This window comes from Plectropomus leopardus, chromosome 12 (genome assembly GCF_026936395.1).
Source record: "Plectropomus leopardus strain MGB_pleo_1.0 chromosome 12, ASM2693639v1, whole genome shotgun sequence".
NCBI lineage: Eukaryota > Metazoa > Chordata > Actinopteri > Perciformes > Serranidae > Plectropomus > Plectropomus leopardus.
The window spans coordinates 3,133,886-3,150,153 of NC_142187.1; the positions used below are offsets into that span (position 1 = coordinate 3,133,886).

The 16,268-nt window shown below is 38.1% G+C and overlaps 2 protein-coding genes and 1 non-coding gene across 3 annotated transcripts in view; all 3 read left to right on the plus strand.

The window, feature by feature from the left end:
• Nucleotides 1-4,234, plus strand: part of LOC121950969 (uncharacterized) — a 37,939-nt gene extending 33,705 nt beyond the window's left edge. Inside the window, exon 5 of the mRNA XM_088085253.1 lies at nt 2,759-4,234. Within this exon, the coding sequence (XP_087941379.1) occupies nt 2,759-2,856 (98 nt within the window). The 3' untranslated portion in view covers nt 2,857-4,234. The remainder of the gene's footprint in view (nt 1-2,758) is intronic.
• On the plus strand, nt 289-361 carry trnak-uuu (transfer RNA lysine (anticodon UUU)). The gene has a single exon. It is a non-coding gene; the product is annotated as a tRNA-Lys (tRNA).
• A 2,597-nt stretch (nt 4,235-6,831) lies between the features above and the next one.
• Nucleotides 6,832-15,362, plus strand: mrpl37 (mitochondrial ribosomal protein L37). The gene is made up of 8 exons (XM_042497951.2): nt 6,832-7,354; nt 9,256-9,439; nt 10,232-10,347; nt 11,653-11,841; nt 11,941-12,095; nt 12,324-12,455; nt 13,012-13,086; nt 15,094-15,362. Exons 1-8 carry the CDS (start codon nt 6,970-6,972, stop codon nt 15,169-15,171), a joined length of 1,314 nt encoding a protein of 437 aa, XP_042353885.2. The 5' UTR covers nt 6,832-6,969; the 3' UTR covers nt 15,172-15,362.
• Nucleotides 15,363-16,268: the final 906 nt, after the last annotated feature.

The following is a 16,268-nucleotide window of genomic DNA, read 5'->3' on the forward strand; positions in this document are numbered from 1 at the left end:
CTTTGGCCAAAGATTTCCTTCGATTCCAGTTGTACGTAGTACCAGACTCCCCAGAAACATGTTTGTTACTTTCAGTTTTCCCCATTGAGGAGGACACTGTTAATTAACCATTGCTACATGTATATATATCAGCGTTCATGATCAGAAAAGTGATTACAAGTTGTCTTGCTCACCTTTTCTGCTCTCCTCCATTCTTGAAGGAGGTGGTATGACCAAAAGTGTTTTTGTGTTTGACTGACTCAATCCACTTTGGCCAAAGATTTCCCTCGATAAATGCCCTTTGTTGAAGCCTGGGTAGCTCAGTCGGTAGAGCATCAGACTTTTAATCTGAGGCTCCAGGGTTCAAGTCCCTGTTCAGGTGTTGAGTTTCTTGGGTGATCTGTCTCCACTGTATGCTGCCATCATCATTGTAAGAGATCTGCAGTCTGGTGGTGGCCAGCTTTGCATAGTACCAGATTCCCAAGAAACATGTCTGTTATTTCCAGTTGTCCCCTTTGGGACACTGTCAACTATACATTGCCACATGTATACTGTATATCTCAGCTCTCATCATCAGAAAAGTGATTACAAGTTCTTGTGCTTTTTTTGTCTGTTCTCCTTCAATTCCTGAAGGAGGTGGTATTGGACAAAAGTTTTTTTTATTTTTGACTAACTCAATCCACTTTGGCCAATAATTTCCCTCGAAAAACAACTTTTCAAGAAGCCTGGTTAGCTAAGTCCGTAGATGAGTAGACTATTAATCTGAGGGTCCAGGATTCAAGTCCCCATTAAGGCAATAAGTTTTTTGGGTGATATGTCTGTACTGTTTATTGTCATCATCGTTGATGGAGGTCTTCAGTGAGTCTGTAGTCTGGTTTTTGCCGGGTTTGAGTTGCTTATATGGCCAGTTGTACGTAGTACCAGACTCCCCAGAAACATGCCTGTTACTTCCAACTGTACCCACAAGGAGGACACTGTCAATTATCCATTGCCACATGTATATATCTCAGCTCTCATAATCAGAAAAGTGATTACAAGTTGCCTTGCTCACTTTTTCTGCTCTCCATTCTTGAGGGAGGTGGTATGATCAAAAGTGTTTTTGTGTTTGACTGACTCAATCTACTTTGGCCAAAGATTTCCTTCGATAAATGCCCTTTTTGAAGCCTGGGTAGCTCAGGAGGATGTATGTATCTCAGCTTTCATGATCAGAAAAGTGATTACAAGTTGTCTTGCTCACTTTTTCTGCTCTCCTCCATTCTTGAAGGACGTGGTATGACCAAAAGTGTTTTTGTGTTTGACTGACTCAATCCACTTTGGCCAATGATTTCCCTCGATAAATGCCCTTACTTGAAGCCTGGGTAGCTCAGTCGGTAGAGCATCAGACGTTTAATCCAGGGTTGAAGTCCCTGTTCAGGTGTTTAGTTTCTTGGGTGATCTGTCTGTACTGTATGCTGCCATCTTCATTGTAGGAGGTCTTTAGTGAGTCTGCATTCTGGTGGTGGCCAGCTTTGAGTTGCTCATATGGCCAGTTCTACATAATACCAGACCAAGAAACATGTCTGTTGCTTCCAGGTGTCCCCATTGAGGAGGACACTGTCAATTATACAGAGTTCAAGTCCCTACTCAGGGAACAAGTTTATTATACAGGAGATTAGCTGTCTGTTTATGTTTAGAAATGTCTTCTGCCTTTGGGCAGCCCTCAACAGTTTCTGACCTCTCAGGAACATGCCCGAATGTCTTCAAGTCTTTAATGCCCATTTCATGAGGACACTGTTATTGACACTTTTAGCCATAATCGTTCTATTTTGGTAGAGACCGAACTTACCCAATTTGGCTGACAGGGTGGAGCCTAGGAGGAGCAAGGGATGGTTCTGGCTGAGAATGCAATGCATCCCAAAGTTTTCAATTACTTGATTTCCATACAGAGAGGATGACTTGAAGCTGGTGATTGAGAAGAGAAACCCTCTGCTGGCCATAACAAATAATGCAAGTTTAAGGTTCATTTGTATTGGCTTCTCTTTTCAGACCTGCAGGCTACCTTTTATACAGTCTATGGCACTCCCTCTGCAATACTTAAAGTGATGGCACTGATTTTCTTGGTAAGTGCTGATCTTGTTTGATCAAGCTATGACAGCATAGTTCTTGTCACAGTCTGTGCTCTGATTGGATATTACTTGTTACACTGACGTGTTTGAGGTCAGTGGGGGTTATGGTTAGGGGAAAGAGTTCGTGGTTAGGTCCCGTACTAGCTGAACACAGCACAGTAGGGCAGAACTTGCCACGAAAAGCACTGGGGTCCAACAACACTATTTGTTAAACCATGTTTTGGCATACCGTTATCCCATGTATCATTCTACTCTACACAGTCTTACAGAGACACCTTATTGTGGCAGTGCAAAGTAGCAACATCAGTGTCAAGATCTTATGTGTCTGTGAACACAGCAGGTACCATCCACACCTAAGGATGTGAATTTGTGTTCACTGGATGGGATCAGGTTTTGGTAAGGACTCTGGAGGGATTAATGAGACTAGACATGGTTGATTGTTCCCACCTAATGTGGCTTCTAATTCCACCTTACAGCACCAAATGACATATATGTATGGTCTTTTATTAAATACGTTATTTCATTTAATGTCTTTCAGATGTATTTTTATCATGTTTTCCTTTACTACTCCATCAAACACTGCGTCTTTTCATTTCTGTGTATGTTCCTGCAGCTTTGTTTCCTAGAAATGTCATGTAACTCAAAGCCGTCAGCATTCCTCTGTGTCCATGCAGGTCTACAGGGTCAGATATGGTATTGGATACTTCTGGGAAAAACTGCCATCCTCCTCCTCAGTTTGGCTTCCCTTGCTGTACAATACAAGAGAGGATGAGAAGAAGAGAAGAGAAGAGAAGAGAAGAGAAGAGAAGAGAAGAGAAGAGAAGGATCCAGATCAATTTTCACCACAATGCTTTGTTTCTATCATTCACTTTTAAAACTTTGAATGCCTGTGAAGCAGCTCTAGGATTAATTTATTCTAGACTCTACACACAGCGTTGATTTACTTGCCTTCCAGGAGAAATTTAATTGTTCATTGTATGGTTTGTGTGACATCACAGATATTTCTCTTGTAAATGATCTTTATTTCGTTCTGTGAGGGATTTAGTTTCTTTTTGATATAAACAAATTCAGCTCCTCATCACAAGGACATGGTAACGCGGGAATGTTGACCACAAAAACTGATAATATAATCAGAATTATAATATAATTATTTAACCATTTGTTGTACATACATTCAATAAATACATAACATGCTGATCTGCATTATAATATACATTTACAGGAGGGAAGTGAGGGTTTGGTGTAGGGTTTAATAATCTGAAGAGGAGTTTACATTCTAAACGTATATAGTGGGGTGGCATAGCTAACTTTATCATTCATTTTGTTATAAAAGCACCAAAGTTGGTACAAATAAAGCTTAATATATTTAGAAGAAATCTGGATATTGGGCCACTGCACATCATCTTTCTCATGACCATGACAGCCATTTTCTAAAATGGCTGCCTGCTGTTACTGGTATATAGCACTTTAGCCAGCCCCAAGCTGCTGTTTCCATGTTTTCAACACCACAAATATTAATTACATACAAATTAAAGTGATAATATTTTTTATTACAATGTAAGCCAATAATAAATGAAAGAAAATGCAACACAATGATGAGATTGCCTCCATGTGTTATGGTAATAACTGGATTCAACTGTAGCAGTATTAACAAAGGCCATGTAACAATGCTCAGTAAATGTACTCATGCCATTAACTATGCAGCTTAAGTTGTTTCAAAAGACCAGTGCAACTGCCATGTACTCTTTGAGTGATTCCATGAAGCTATCATGATCATGTTAATCATTCATTGTGGCAAAACAACCAGCCATGGACCACAGAACTGCCACTGAATGTTGACACCGAGAATGTGTCGGCATTTTACATAATTATCAGCATGTTACTTATGTACTTAAAATTACAATGCTAATAATAATAATAATAATAATAAACATCTGCTCTCCTCATGTAAAAAATAAACTCAAAGCCAATATTTTCTCTAAAATTCCTGTATCCAACTGCCTCCCCAAAGTTTCATATCCCCTGGCTTTTGCTATTCTATAAAGAGAGGTATATATGGAGTAGGTCAACCTGATAGGTACAAATGTCTATCAGAATGCCCTACCACCTATACAAATATAGTTAAATGGGGAGTAGGGCATTCTGTCAGGGATAAATGTCTATCAGAATGCCTTTCGCCTTTCTAAAAAGAGTTCAATGATGAGTTGGTCATTTTGTCAGGGAAAATGTCTATCAGAATGGCCTACCACCTATATACACCAGAATCAGAATCAGAATCAGAATCAGAATCAGAATCACGTTTATTGGCCAAGTTCAACAAATAAGGAACAAGGATTTTTTTCCGGGTTGGCAATGCTCACAGTACAGGGGAGGGAAATAAGTTAGGGATAAGAAAAATAGAAAAAAAGGACAGACATAGACATGTAATTGTATTTACAAAAGGAAGAGATAGAGAATATATACAAAATGTACAGTATGTAATTCATAGAGTTATATGTGGTGTAGGTGATTCTGATATGTACAAATGTCTATCAGAATGGCCTTCCACCTCTCTAAAAAGAGTTCAATGATGAGTTGGTCATTTTGTCAGAGGCAAACATCTATCAGAATGTACTAGATGTAGGTAAATTAGGCTTAGGTCATTCTGTCAGGTGGTGTGGATCATTCTGTCAAGTGCAGTCAGTCATTTTGTAAGGTACAAAAATCATCAGAATGGACAACCTCCTGTATAAATGTACTAAGATCTGGCGTGGGTCATTCTGATAGGTGGCGTAGGTCATGATGTAAGCTGCAAATGTCTATCAGAATGTAGTATTTCCTGTAAAAATGTTGTGAACTGTGGCGTAGGTCATTCTGTTAGGATCAGTAACCGAAAACATGTCTGCCAAATTTGGTGCTTTAATCACAAATTGAACTATTGTTATGATATACTGAGCTATGCCGCCCCACTGATATACATATTATACCATCTTTAAGCCTCAATTTAATAGTTTTTGTGGACTTAAAATGTTAAATGATATAAATATTAATTTGAAAACAAATAACTATAAAATAAATCAAATCACCTTTATATAAAATAAATATCTTTTGTACTTGAATTTTCGGCAGTGAGTGAAGACTTTGAAAAGGCATTCAAGCCATCATGGAGGGAAATAAACTTTACATCAACTAAAAACAAGAGGGTTAATAAGAAAATTTAATTTGAAAAAAAAAAGATAAAAAGGCCACTTTTAGTTTAAGTGAGTATTTTAATCTCATGCTACTTTCAACTACTCCACCTCTGAAAGAAATGTTGGGCTTTCACTCAGTTACAATTACTTGATAATATTAGTTACTTTAAAAATCAAGGTAGTGCACACAAACTAAATGACAATATGCAAGTGCAGCAGAAATGATTAGTCAGTGGATGAGAACATATATTTATTAAAGATATTTCGATAATTGGGCGGCAGTAGCTCAGTCTGTGGGGCTTTAGTTTGGGAACCAAAGGGTTCAAGTCCCTGTATTTACAAAATATGGCAAATGGGATGGCAGCTGGAAAGGTGCCAGTCTGCCTTCTGGGCATTCCCAAAGTGGCCTTGAGCAAGGCACAAAACCCCACAAAGTGCTCCAGAGGGCACCGTACCATAGCTGACCCCATTTCTATGACCCCTACAGAATGCAAGTGTAGAAAACTATCAACAGCATGGTCACGCCTGACAAATGAAGAGATTATTATTATGTCAGTCTTTTTTCATGCAAAAACATTTTATGGTTTCAGCTCCTCATGTATGAGGACTTAATGCTTTCCCTTTCAATTGTTTTGATTGATTAAACAGATTCTTTTTTTTCTCTGCCTTGGATAGGCTACTTTTGATAACCCAAATACATTTTCCAGACTGTATACTTTTATCAATATAACATTTTCATTGTAAGACTTTTACTTTCACAGAGCATTTAGTGTAGTGATTCAGTGTAGTATTAGTGCTTTTACTTAAATAGAGAATCTCAATACTTCCTCCATCAATGCCTACTGTAAAATACAATATGTAAGGGACTGTTTGTTATTTATGAGAGGGAGGGGGTGGTACAAAACAGGGGTGTCATGTTGAATCATTTTTTTAAGCACACTGGAGGGACTTATGTGTTTTATTTTGACTTAGGGGAGGGGTATACAACTTTAGATGACTGTATTTTATGGTTATTTCATCACAAACATTTTAATAAAATAAAAGCTATCCAAATTACACAATTCATCATAGCCAGACATGATTAAAAAACAGAAACTGTTAGCTACTATTTTTTTTTAAAAACACATCATATGGCAAATACTTCCTTCAGAAGAAAAAACATAACCAAACATGAGTTTAAAATAGTGATATTTCATCAAAATCACTTTATTCTACATGTCTAATTTAAAGTGTTGCAAAAAAAATAAAGTTCACACAAAAAGAGTAAAAAACCAAGGCTTTTTTAACTCCAGAATTTCGTCTTCAACCTTTCACTTTCAAGTGTTTTTTTTTTATTTTTTTATTTTTTTTACAAATTTAAACACTAATTTAATGTTGGGCTCAAGGAAAACAAATATAAGGTGAAAGGGAGGGTGAAATAAAACAAACACAAAAACGGAGTAATACATCAGCCACCCCCATCCTCTGATTGCTTGGCCAAACGAAGAACAGTCTCTAAAAAATGGGAAAAAATATCAGAAGCAGCAGCAGTTCTTCCGGTGTCCTGTCGGGGGCGCTGTGGTAATCTAACGGAAGGTCGTGACTCTGTTTGAGTTACCGAAGAAGTGTAAGGATCCAACATGGCGGCGCCCTACATTAGTACTTACTAACAGGCTAACTTAGGACACAATAACAGTTTATTTTTTGAAAAAGCGTTTGGAAGAACAAGGAGCAATATGTTTCAAGAAACAGCTCAGTGTTTAAGAACAGCGGCTCCTTTTTTTTCTCAAACAGCCGTCTTGAAGGATTTGAGCCGGTGGTCCACACATGGAGGAGCGGGACACCTTCAGGCCCGGAGACACCTCAGCGTGAGCCGCTGTCTCTCCGCCAAAGCCCCCCCTCCGCGCAAGACCAGGGACAGACCGGAGATCCCCGGGCTGCAGATGGTCAGTTACGGGGAGAGGATGCACTATGTCCCGGGGCTGTCGAAGCCCGTCTACCCGCCGTGGGAGAGGGACTACAAGGACCCGAGACGGTACTGGTCCCCACCGAGACACGAGATGCCGCTGTACAAAGACAAACCGTGCTACGTTTACAGCCAGAGGACCAGCCCGCTGGAAGGTACTGTGCCCTGACTGTGAGACACTGCAAGCACATCGCTGTTTGTGAAAACAGCACGGGTGGAAATCACTGGAGGTCCCACGATACGATATCATCACGATACTCATGATTTAATAGAAAACCTAAAACCTACCTTTTTTAATCTGGCTTTTAAATTAATATTGTCTATTTATTTATTGACAATTTATTGATACATTTTAGTCTATTTTAAAAATTTTAATTTAATAATGATAATGATAATAATAATAATGATAATAATATCTTTTATTTTTATTTGTCTTTTGATATATTTTAGCCTGCCTCTGGAGTTCTGTCACTTATGGTAGTGTTTCCTCAGTTCTGGGTTTTAATGAGTACTCGTATTTTGGTACCCTAATTATTTACAAATTCTAGCTTTTTTTAAAAAAAAAAAAAATTATGTGCTTGTGTCGTTGTGTGTATGCTAAACAAACAAAGTCTGGTTGAGTGATTAATGATAGGATATTGTGACTTTAAACATATCGCAATATGCTGAGTGTTGTGATGACATTTAATGAGATATATTGCGATTTATTTTTTTCACATTTTATCAACAGCAAATTATGTCCTCATAGCAAAACATATGATCTAACAAGATAAAGTTTTTAGTGTGTTCATCTTATTTCAAGCATTTGATTTCATTATTGAATCAAATATATCTAGTGAACTGAAAAAGCAAGTATTTTTATTATTCTGGTATGCTATCAACAGTTTAATTTGAATTTCTAATATTAAAAATTACAAAATACATTTTAAAAAATTGATAAGCGGTGTCCATGTAACATTTAATATTACCATTTAAAGAATATTATGATACTGTGCTGTATAAGTTTTCCCCCACCCTGGGAAAACAGACAAGTATTTCTTGTCAGCAGTCAGTCCATGAATGCCACAATCACAGGCGAGGCTCATTTGTGCTGTTCTTTTTACTACTAAAATTCTGAAGTAGTTGAAGTGCTGCTTGGATGATTATTGATATGACGAATATACCAGAATATTGCTCTGACTCTTAAATGGTATGTAATCATGCTGTCAGAGGTGTGCATCTTCCCTGGTGATCAGGAGTTCTATCAACTGACAGAATTTTGAATTAAGTTTGGCTTTGCAATTTTCTTAATTTTAAAACAAATTGACTGGTTGTCAGATATTAAACCACGCCAACCTTGTATTGCCTAAAATTGACTGGTTCGTTTCGCAATATGTTGCATGGCAATATTGCATCAATACATGGATACCAAGTATTGATTTTTATTGATATTGCAAATACAAATTAAACATTTAGTAGCCTATTAGAATGATAAAATTAAGTGCTTTTTCAGTTCACCAGATACATTTTGCTGAAAAAAAGACTTAAGTGAGAAAAGAACTTTACCTTTTAGATGAAACAGATTTTGGCAAACTACTTCTCAGGACAAAATTTGCAGTTGAAAAATTATATTAAATATTGAATTGCAATATTCAAATATACATTATCACATTACTCTGCACATTGCAAAATGTTAAATCACAATAATGTTGTATCATGACTTAAGTATCATGATAATATTGTGTCGTGGAGCCTCTGGTGATTCCCTCCCCAATAACAGCATACTGTTTACCTTACTAATCACCTGAGGACAATGTCAGACATTCTTATCATACTCAGATGTCTGAGGATGAGACTAAATGCTCGTCCTGCATTAACTTTGGCAGAAAGCCTTATAATAAATATTCAGTTATCATTTCCTTCATGTGTATTTTTGTGATTATTTTGAATTTACAACTTTTCATTCAAGTCTCTATTCTGATTTGTCTCATACAGGCAACAGTACCAGTTACCTTAACATTTTATTACATTTTCCAAACAAAATGTCACTTGAAATCTTCATCCGTCTCTGTCTCAGGTGTGCATCAGGCTCTGTGGTTGACCAAAACCAAAATGATCTCCGGTCTGCCGCCATACATCCTCTCACTGTCAGAGAATCCTGCCAATCAAATCCCAGATCAGGATGAACGTGTGCAGAACGCCATCAAACACGCCCGCTTCTGGGACACAACTGAGGACCGACCAAGCAAAGAGAAATACAGGTACGGGTTGCAACAACGCATTTTTAGCATTGACTGTCTGGTCAAGTAGACTGGCAAGTGTTAGTACATGCTTGTTGTGTGGACACGGACTTAAATTTTGAAGATCGAAAATAAAGTTAAAAATAAAAGAGGGAAATGATCTGAAACAACTGCTTAAAAAATATAATAACTGTAACATAATTATAATTATGTAATTTTGATCCTTATAAATATAGCTTTTCTCAAGCTTTTTTCTTTTTTTCCCCCTAGCTTTTAAAGAAAAATTTTAAGATAACGTTATAAATCTACTTATTTGTTGCTCAAGTTGCTCACTGCCTTTTTTCCCCCACGTTTTTGAAAGAAATGGCACCAGTTTGCTCAGGTTCAAGGGTTTAAATACCTGCAAAAGGTGTCTGAGAGCAGCATAAGAAAAGTGTTGCCACTCCAGGTGTTAACCTACAAAAATGTGTCCGCCTCCTACAAATTCTACAAACATAATGATGGAAAATCTCTTTCTAAAGATTGAGAGTTACCTGAGGTGACATGCCTTTAAATGTGCTGATCTTTGTGAATAAGCCATTTTGATTTCCTGTGGTCAGGAGGAAGTAACTGTGATATTGATTCAGAGGTCTAATGTGCCATATGCTCTGGCAGCTTGGTTTCTAAATCAGCAGCTGATGGCAGCACAGGTATTGTTACAGTCCTTGTTTGGGAAATTAATCTCTGTCTTTTCACTGTGTGTGTGTGTGTGTGTGTGTGTGTGTGTGTGTGTGTGTGTGTGTGTGTGTGTGTGTGTGTGTGTTCCTCTCCCAGCAACACTTTGCTCTTCAACCTGCTCCATCTGTGCGCAACTCTACAGTCTAGCCACCCGGCCATTGGAAGGAGGATCCTTGCTGAGAAATACTCATTGGCAGCCACATGGAACAGAGGTAACATACCCTCTCCTGGGTTATCTGGTGGAACACTTCAGTTATGCACTGTCAGTGTAAGCTGACTAAAAGTGCTCGTTTTTGCAATGGACAGGCTCACATTGTTAATTTAAGTGTCTGATGATCATGGAAAGGATCCCTACGGAGATACCATACTTATTTTACACGCTTTTCATTATTCATTTTTTTATCATTTTGGTTGTGTTATTGCATATGTCATACATTTTGGCAAGATTGTGTATTTTTGTTTAATTTTGGAATCAAACCCATTCAAACTGACATTTTGATCCCATAGCCAGCAAGGCATAAAAACATACATTGTATTATTTCTGGGTGTCATTCTGGGCTTTTGCCTTGGAATTTGTAATTTTTACTATGTTCCACCTGATGAAGTCATTTTTACCATATTTGGAATAAGGAGAAAATACATGATGTTTCCACTAAGTGCACAATCAGTGTTGCTGCTAATCACTGACATATCCCAGGCTGTGAACTGAAAAAAATCTATTTAGCATATAGTATTTTGAAACTAATTAATTTCTTTGTCGGGGTTCGGTCTGGGCGGGGGGCCCTTCTGTGCGAAGTTTGCATGTTCTCCCCATGTCTGCGTGGGTTCTCTCCCGGGTCTCCGGCTTCCTCCCACAGTCCAAAGACATGCAGCTCAGGTTAATTGGTGACTCTGAATTGCCCTTAGGTGTGACTGTGAGTGTGTGTGGTTGTTTGTCTTTATGTGTCGGCCCTGCGATAGTCTGGCGACCTGTCCAGGGTGTACCCCGCCTTCCGCCCAATGACAGCTGGGATTGGCTCCAGCCCCCCCCGCGACCCTTACGAGGACAAGCGGTTACGGAAAATGACTGACTGTCTAATTTCTTTGTGGGTTTTTTTCTTTCATCTAAAAACATAGTGATGTCATGACAAAAACCTTTTACAAAAAATCTTTCTCTATTGGGTCCTTTCCATAATATTGCCAGACACTTATAACAATCTGAGCCTGTCAGTGACAAAAACAAACACTTTTAGTAAACGTACATTGATGATGCATAGTTGCCTCAAGTGATAAAATTGCAGCCTATATTGCTGCTGTTGCGAATGTCTGATTTTCATGGCAATCCATCCAATTTGCTGAGATATTTCAGTCTGGAACAAAGTAGTGGACTGACTTAGACAGACAGACATTGCCATCCGTTGAGACAATAAATGAGTCCCGAAAATTGATCAATGCTGCCTGAAATAATAGCAACAAATCTGAACGTACTGAATGCATTCTGACAGACCTCCCAATTTCCTTCTATTTTTGAATACCAGGAGAGGACCTGTTCCAGGTTAGGGGTCTGAATGGTTTACTACATAACTGCATGGATCCTCTTCCGGAGGTCTCTGGGAAACAGGAAGTGTCTGACACAGCGGATCACGTCCTGGAAACCTTCTATCCCGTCTCCCCCACCATTGACCTGCAGAAAGTGCATGTCTACAAGGAGGATGTGAACTGCACAGGTGAGATGTCGCAGAAATTATGATTTTACAATCATTTGATGTGTCCAGTTTTGTCCCGTGCTCAGGCCGAATTAGACAACATCTCTGTTATCCAATCAGGTTTCAGGGATGACTACCCCTATCCTCATGCCCACACACTTTACTTCCTGGAACAAGCTGATGCTCACTGGACGCTGAAGCCAGAACAGTTCAGAGCCAAGATGCTCATGTTCAGCTTTGGGAATGCTCTGGTCCGCGCACGCAAACTGTACGGGGTGAGAATACACACATCAGCTGTAACACACACAGACTGTCAGTAACAGACTGGATCAACAGCTACTGATCAACAGGCTCAAATTTCCTAATTATTCTTCTGTCTGATTCTTACTCTCACTTCCTACCCTGTGTTTGTGTGTGTGTGTGTGTGTGTGTGTGTGTGTGTGTGTGTGTGCGTGCGCGTGCGTGTGTGTGTGTGTGCGTCTGTGTGTTTGTGTGCGTGGCAGACCCAGCCGCAGCGTGTTTTAGATCGTCCTATAACCATACAGGCAGTGGGGACCAACGGTAGAATTTTCCAGTTTATGGTTTTCCAGCTCAACACCACAGATCTCTCAGGAGACGACGGCATCAAGAACCAGGTGCACCATTTTTTAAGACAATATTTGTATGTTGTGCTTTGCGCATGTAGTGAACAGCAACTTTTCGCAACTATAACATGTCATTTTATTCACCTTAACACCTGCGATAGCTGAGGCCGGAGGCATTATGTTTTTGGGTTATCATCTGTCTGTCCCAATATTGTTAATGTGATATCGCAAGAAAGCCTTGAGGGAATTTCTTCAAATTTGGCACAAACTTCCATTTGGACACAATAATGAACTGAGTAGATTTTGAAGGTCAAAGGTCACTGTGACCTCACAAAAGATGTTTTTTGGCCACAACTCAAAAATTCATATGCTTATTATGGCAATATTTTCAGTCAAACAGAAAAATGTCTAAGAGGATAAAAAGAAGTTATTTACTTAATTTGATTAATGTCTAATTAAAAGGGAAGCAGCATTTAAATGAACAAAAAAGCTCAGAGTGTATCACTTTTTTTTATATCAATCAGAATTCACTATCAAAGCAAAAAAATACGTTTGTTTCTTTGTTTGTTGTCTGCTGGTTTTTTGAACTGCTGTGTGCTTCATGCAGGTGTGGCTGGATGATGATGTGGAGCTCTACGATTTTGCAAAGGTCCGACCATACATCAAGAAGAAGCAAGTGAAGGTATGACCACTCTCACCTTCTGTCTGTTGGTAACTGACTCACTGCAGAGCTTCATCTGATGCACAGCCGTGTTCTGTCATGGAGACGGTTTCCCCCTCAGCAAATCAAAAACCACTGATTAATGATCAAGTGGTTGTCTGACTTTAAAAGACATCAAATTTTAGCTACCTGCAGCTTTGGAGCAGCATTTGGTTCTGTAGCTTTGATAGAAAAATGAAATGAACATTTAAACTTGTATTTACTATTGTTGTACATTTAAAGAGATTGTTACATTCTGCAACTGTAAAAATTTGTAGCCTATACACTAAATAAAAAAATAGTGTAGGCATTTGTCAACTTAAGTGCATCATATATCTCTGCCCTACCACCTTTTCCTTTAATTTTTTTTTCAAACCTCAATAAGCTATGGATTCCAAATCCAAAAAAAAGGCAAAGCCTCTGAAGAAAGCCAAGAATTGAAACCTTAGGGCACGCTTTAATATTACACACACGTATTGCTCTGTGCACATAACACGCTTTTCAAAATCAAGCTTTAAAAAATATTGTATATTATATATGATGTTCTACTTTCATTCAGTTGATTTTTTTAAACAAAATCATCCCTAATCATAATTATCAAATATTTGTTCATATTCAGAATTTTAACCCTTTTAATGCCAGGTTTTTGTCCTGACACCACTATGTTTTTGGATTTAAAAAAAAAACAACAACTTTTTTTTTCAAAATACTAAATGCTAAATAAATTATCATTTTTTTTGTGCTGACAGTTTGGGATATGTCAATGATGTGCAGCAATGTTGATTGTCCCAGTGCACCTAGTGGAAAAAGCATGTATTTTCTCCATATGCCTAAAATGGTAAAAATGACATCATCAGGTGGAAAATAGTAAAAATAACAAGTTCCAAGGCAAAGGTCCAGAATGACACCAGAAATAATACAATGCATGTTTTTATGATTTGATGGCTGTGGGATCAAAAATTGCAGTTTGAATGGGGCATCCCATAGAGCATCTTTGGACGTAAGAGTATGAATGTAACAACTGAATTTACACTGTGTATTTTAGACTTATTGTATACTGCTACATTGAAATACTAAATAATTGTAAATAGCTAATCCAGAGGAGCCACCTTGAAGTAAAACATAGGTTTATTAATGATTATTTAGACCTATTAGTTTTGTTGATAGTCTAACATAGAATATTATGAAGTATAAATTATTGTTTTGTGGCTCCAGACAGCTATTATTTTTATTTTGGCCAAAAATATCTCTATCTATCAAAAAGTAAATAAACCAAATGTGTATATACTTATAACTATAGGCGGGTTTCCATTACAGATTTAAGCTAAACTTAAGTAATATTTTTGAAATGTCAGTAAAAGACAATTGCCAGATGACTGCATTTTCACTGACTGATGTTCTGCGACTTCTACTCTGGCTATAACACTCCAAGCAGCATGGTGATGGATGTTCAAATAATTTCAATTCAAATTATTTCTATTGCAGCCCCCACACTAGCCGTCATTATTTGGATTGTAATATTTGCCACGGCTTCTGAAAGTCCCTCTCTGTGATGTCTGCTTGGAAGTCTTGTTGAATACTGGAATTTTGTTGCTGCTTTGAATTTAATTTTGCAGTAATTTCTTTGTCTCATATAAGACTTAAGAAGATCTGGGTCTCTTCCTCCGTCCACACATACTGGGTCCTGTTTTTTAACATGTCATGTGACTCTTGTGCATCATTTTACCTATAAAACACAAAGTATTTCCATTGCAGTTTTGTGAAATATGGCTTTTTTGAATTGCCTGACATACCACATCATGCAAGTGTTAAAACGTTTTTTAGATAAATGTGAGTTTTTTGGAAGTTTTTATGTTTCCATTAGGTGTATTTTATATTTGCAATTTCAATTTGTGCAATTTAGGGTTAATGGAAGCCCGTCTTGTGATAGGAAGACAGAAAATGAAAGGGCAGCAGTTTGTTCTGATTGGTTGCTATGTCTCCCTGCAGGTACCAGCTGGTCTGGCAGGATATAAGCCTGAAACATTCAGCAAGTTCCTGTCCCTGTACCTGCACGGGGCCGTATAGGACTACTCACAGTACTTTGTGTGTACTGTATGTTTGTCTGTATGTATGTGTGTATGTCTGACATCTAAAATCCTCTGTTCCTTTGAAACAGTCCATGACCTGGCTCACATCATGTTACATCATCTGACTCCATCCCTGTGTTTGTTCCTGCAGCTGTGAGGGTTCACCCAATAAAAAACTCTTTCTGACGACCTGCTGCAGTGTTTCTTATGTTAGTGATGCACAGTGCAAATGAAGAAGAGCTCATTTCCTTATCAGTTCTTTGTTTCAAGTTCTCACAAATGTTCATTCTCAAAGCTGAGGCTATGAAATCTCACTGTACAAGAGACAAAGTAGATTTATTTCTATTTATTTGTATTAAACAACATTAAAATTTGTTGCCAAATCCCGTGACTCTTTTGTCAGGAGACAGCAGTAACGGACTTCATTCAGGGTGTTGGAAATACGAGCAAATTAAACTGGGCAATATGCCGAGAGCTGCTTTGAATATCAGCATGTCTAAACATGACGCTCGAGGGGAAATGAACTCCAAACCTCTGCACAAGCCAAGGCAAGTTTATTTCTATCGCAAAATCAGACACAAGCAGGGCAGCCAGTAGGACATTTGGGCAGGGGGACAAGTAAGTCCCAGTTGCTAGTTTTAAATATGAAATACACTGCTATGAAAAATGAGGAAAAATGATTAAAGAGACATTAAATCAAACAATACCATGTTTAAGCAATTCCAAAACTGTTTAAGGAACCCAGTAGTGGGGGTGGGGATGGGGGGTGCACTATAACATAATAGTAGTTGTTGATTGATTTCCAAATAAATTGCGTCTTGGCACATAATCTAAAAGAAGAGAACCCCTGCTTTAAGTTTTAGTCCAGATGTGTCAAGCTACAATAGAAAAATACCAGAAGTAAGTTGCTGTGCTTTGAAAACATAGCCTCTCCAGTTAGGTCTGTGTATAAATCTTGTGTTGCTTCTAATATTCCTATACATGTTCATTTTTGTGTATTTGTTGGAAGTGTATATTAATATGTAGTGTTGCACGGTATTATGTTACTTGTTACTAAAATTACTTAAATGTCAGTCATGTAAATAATAAGGCTGC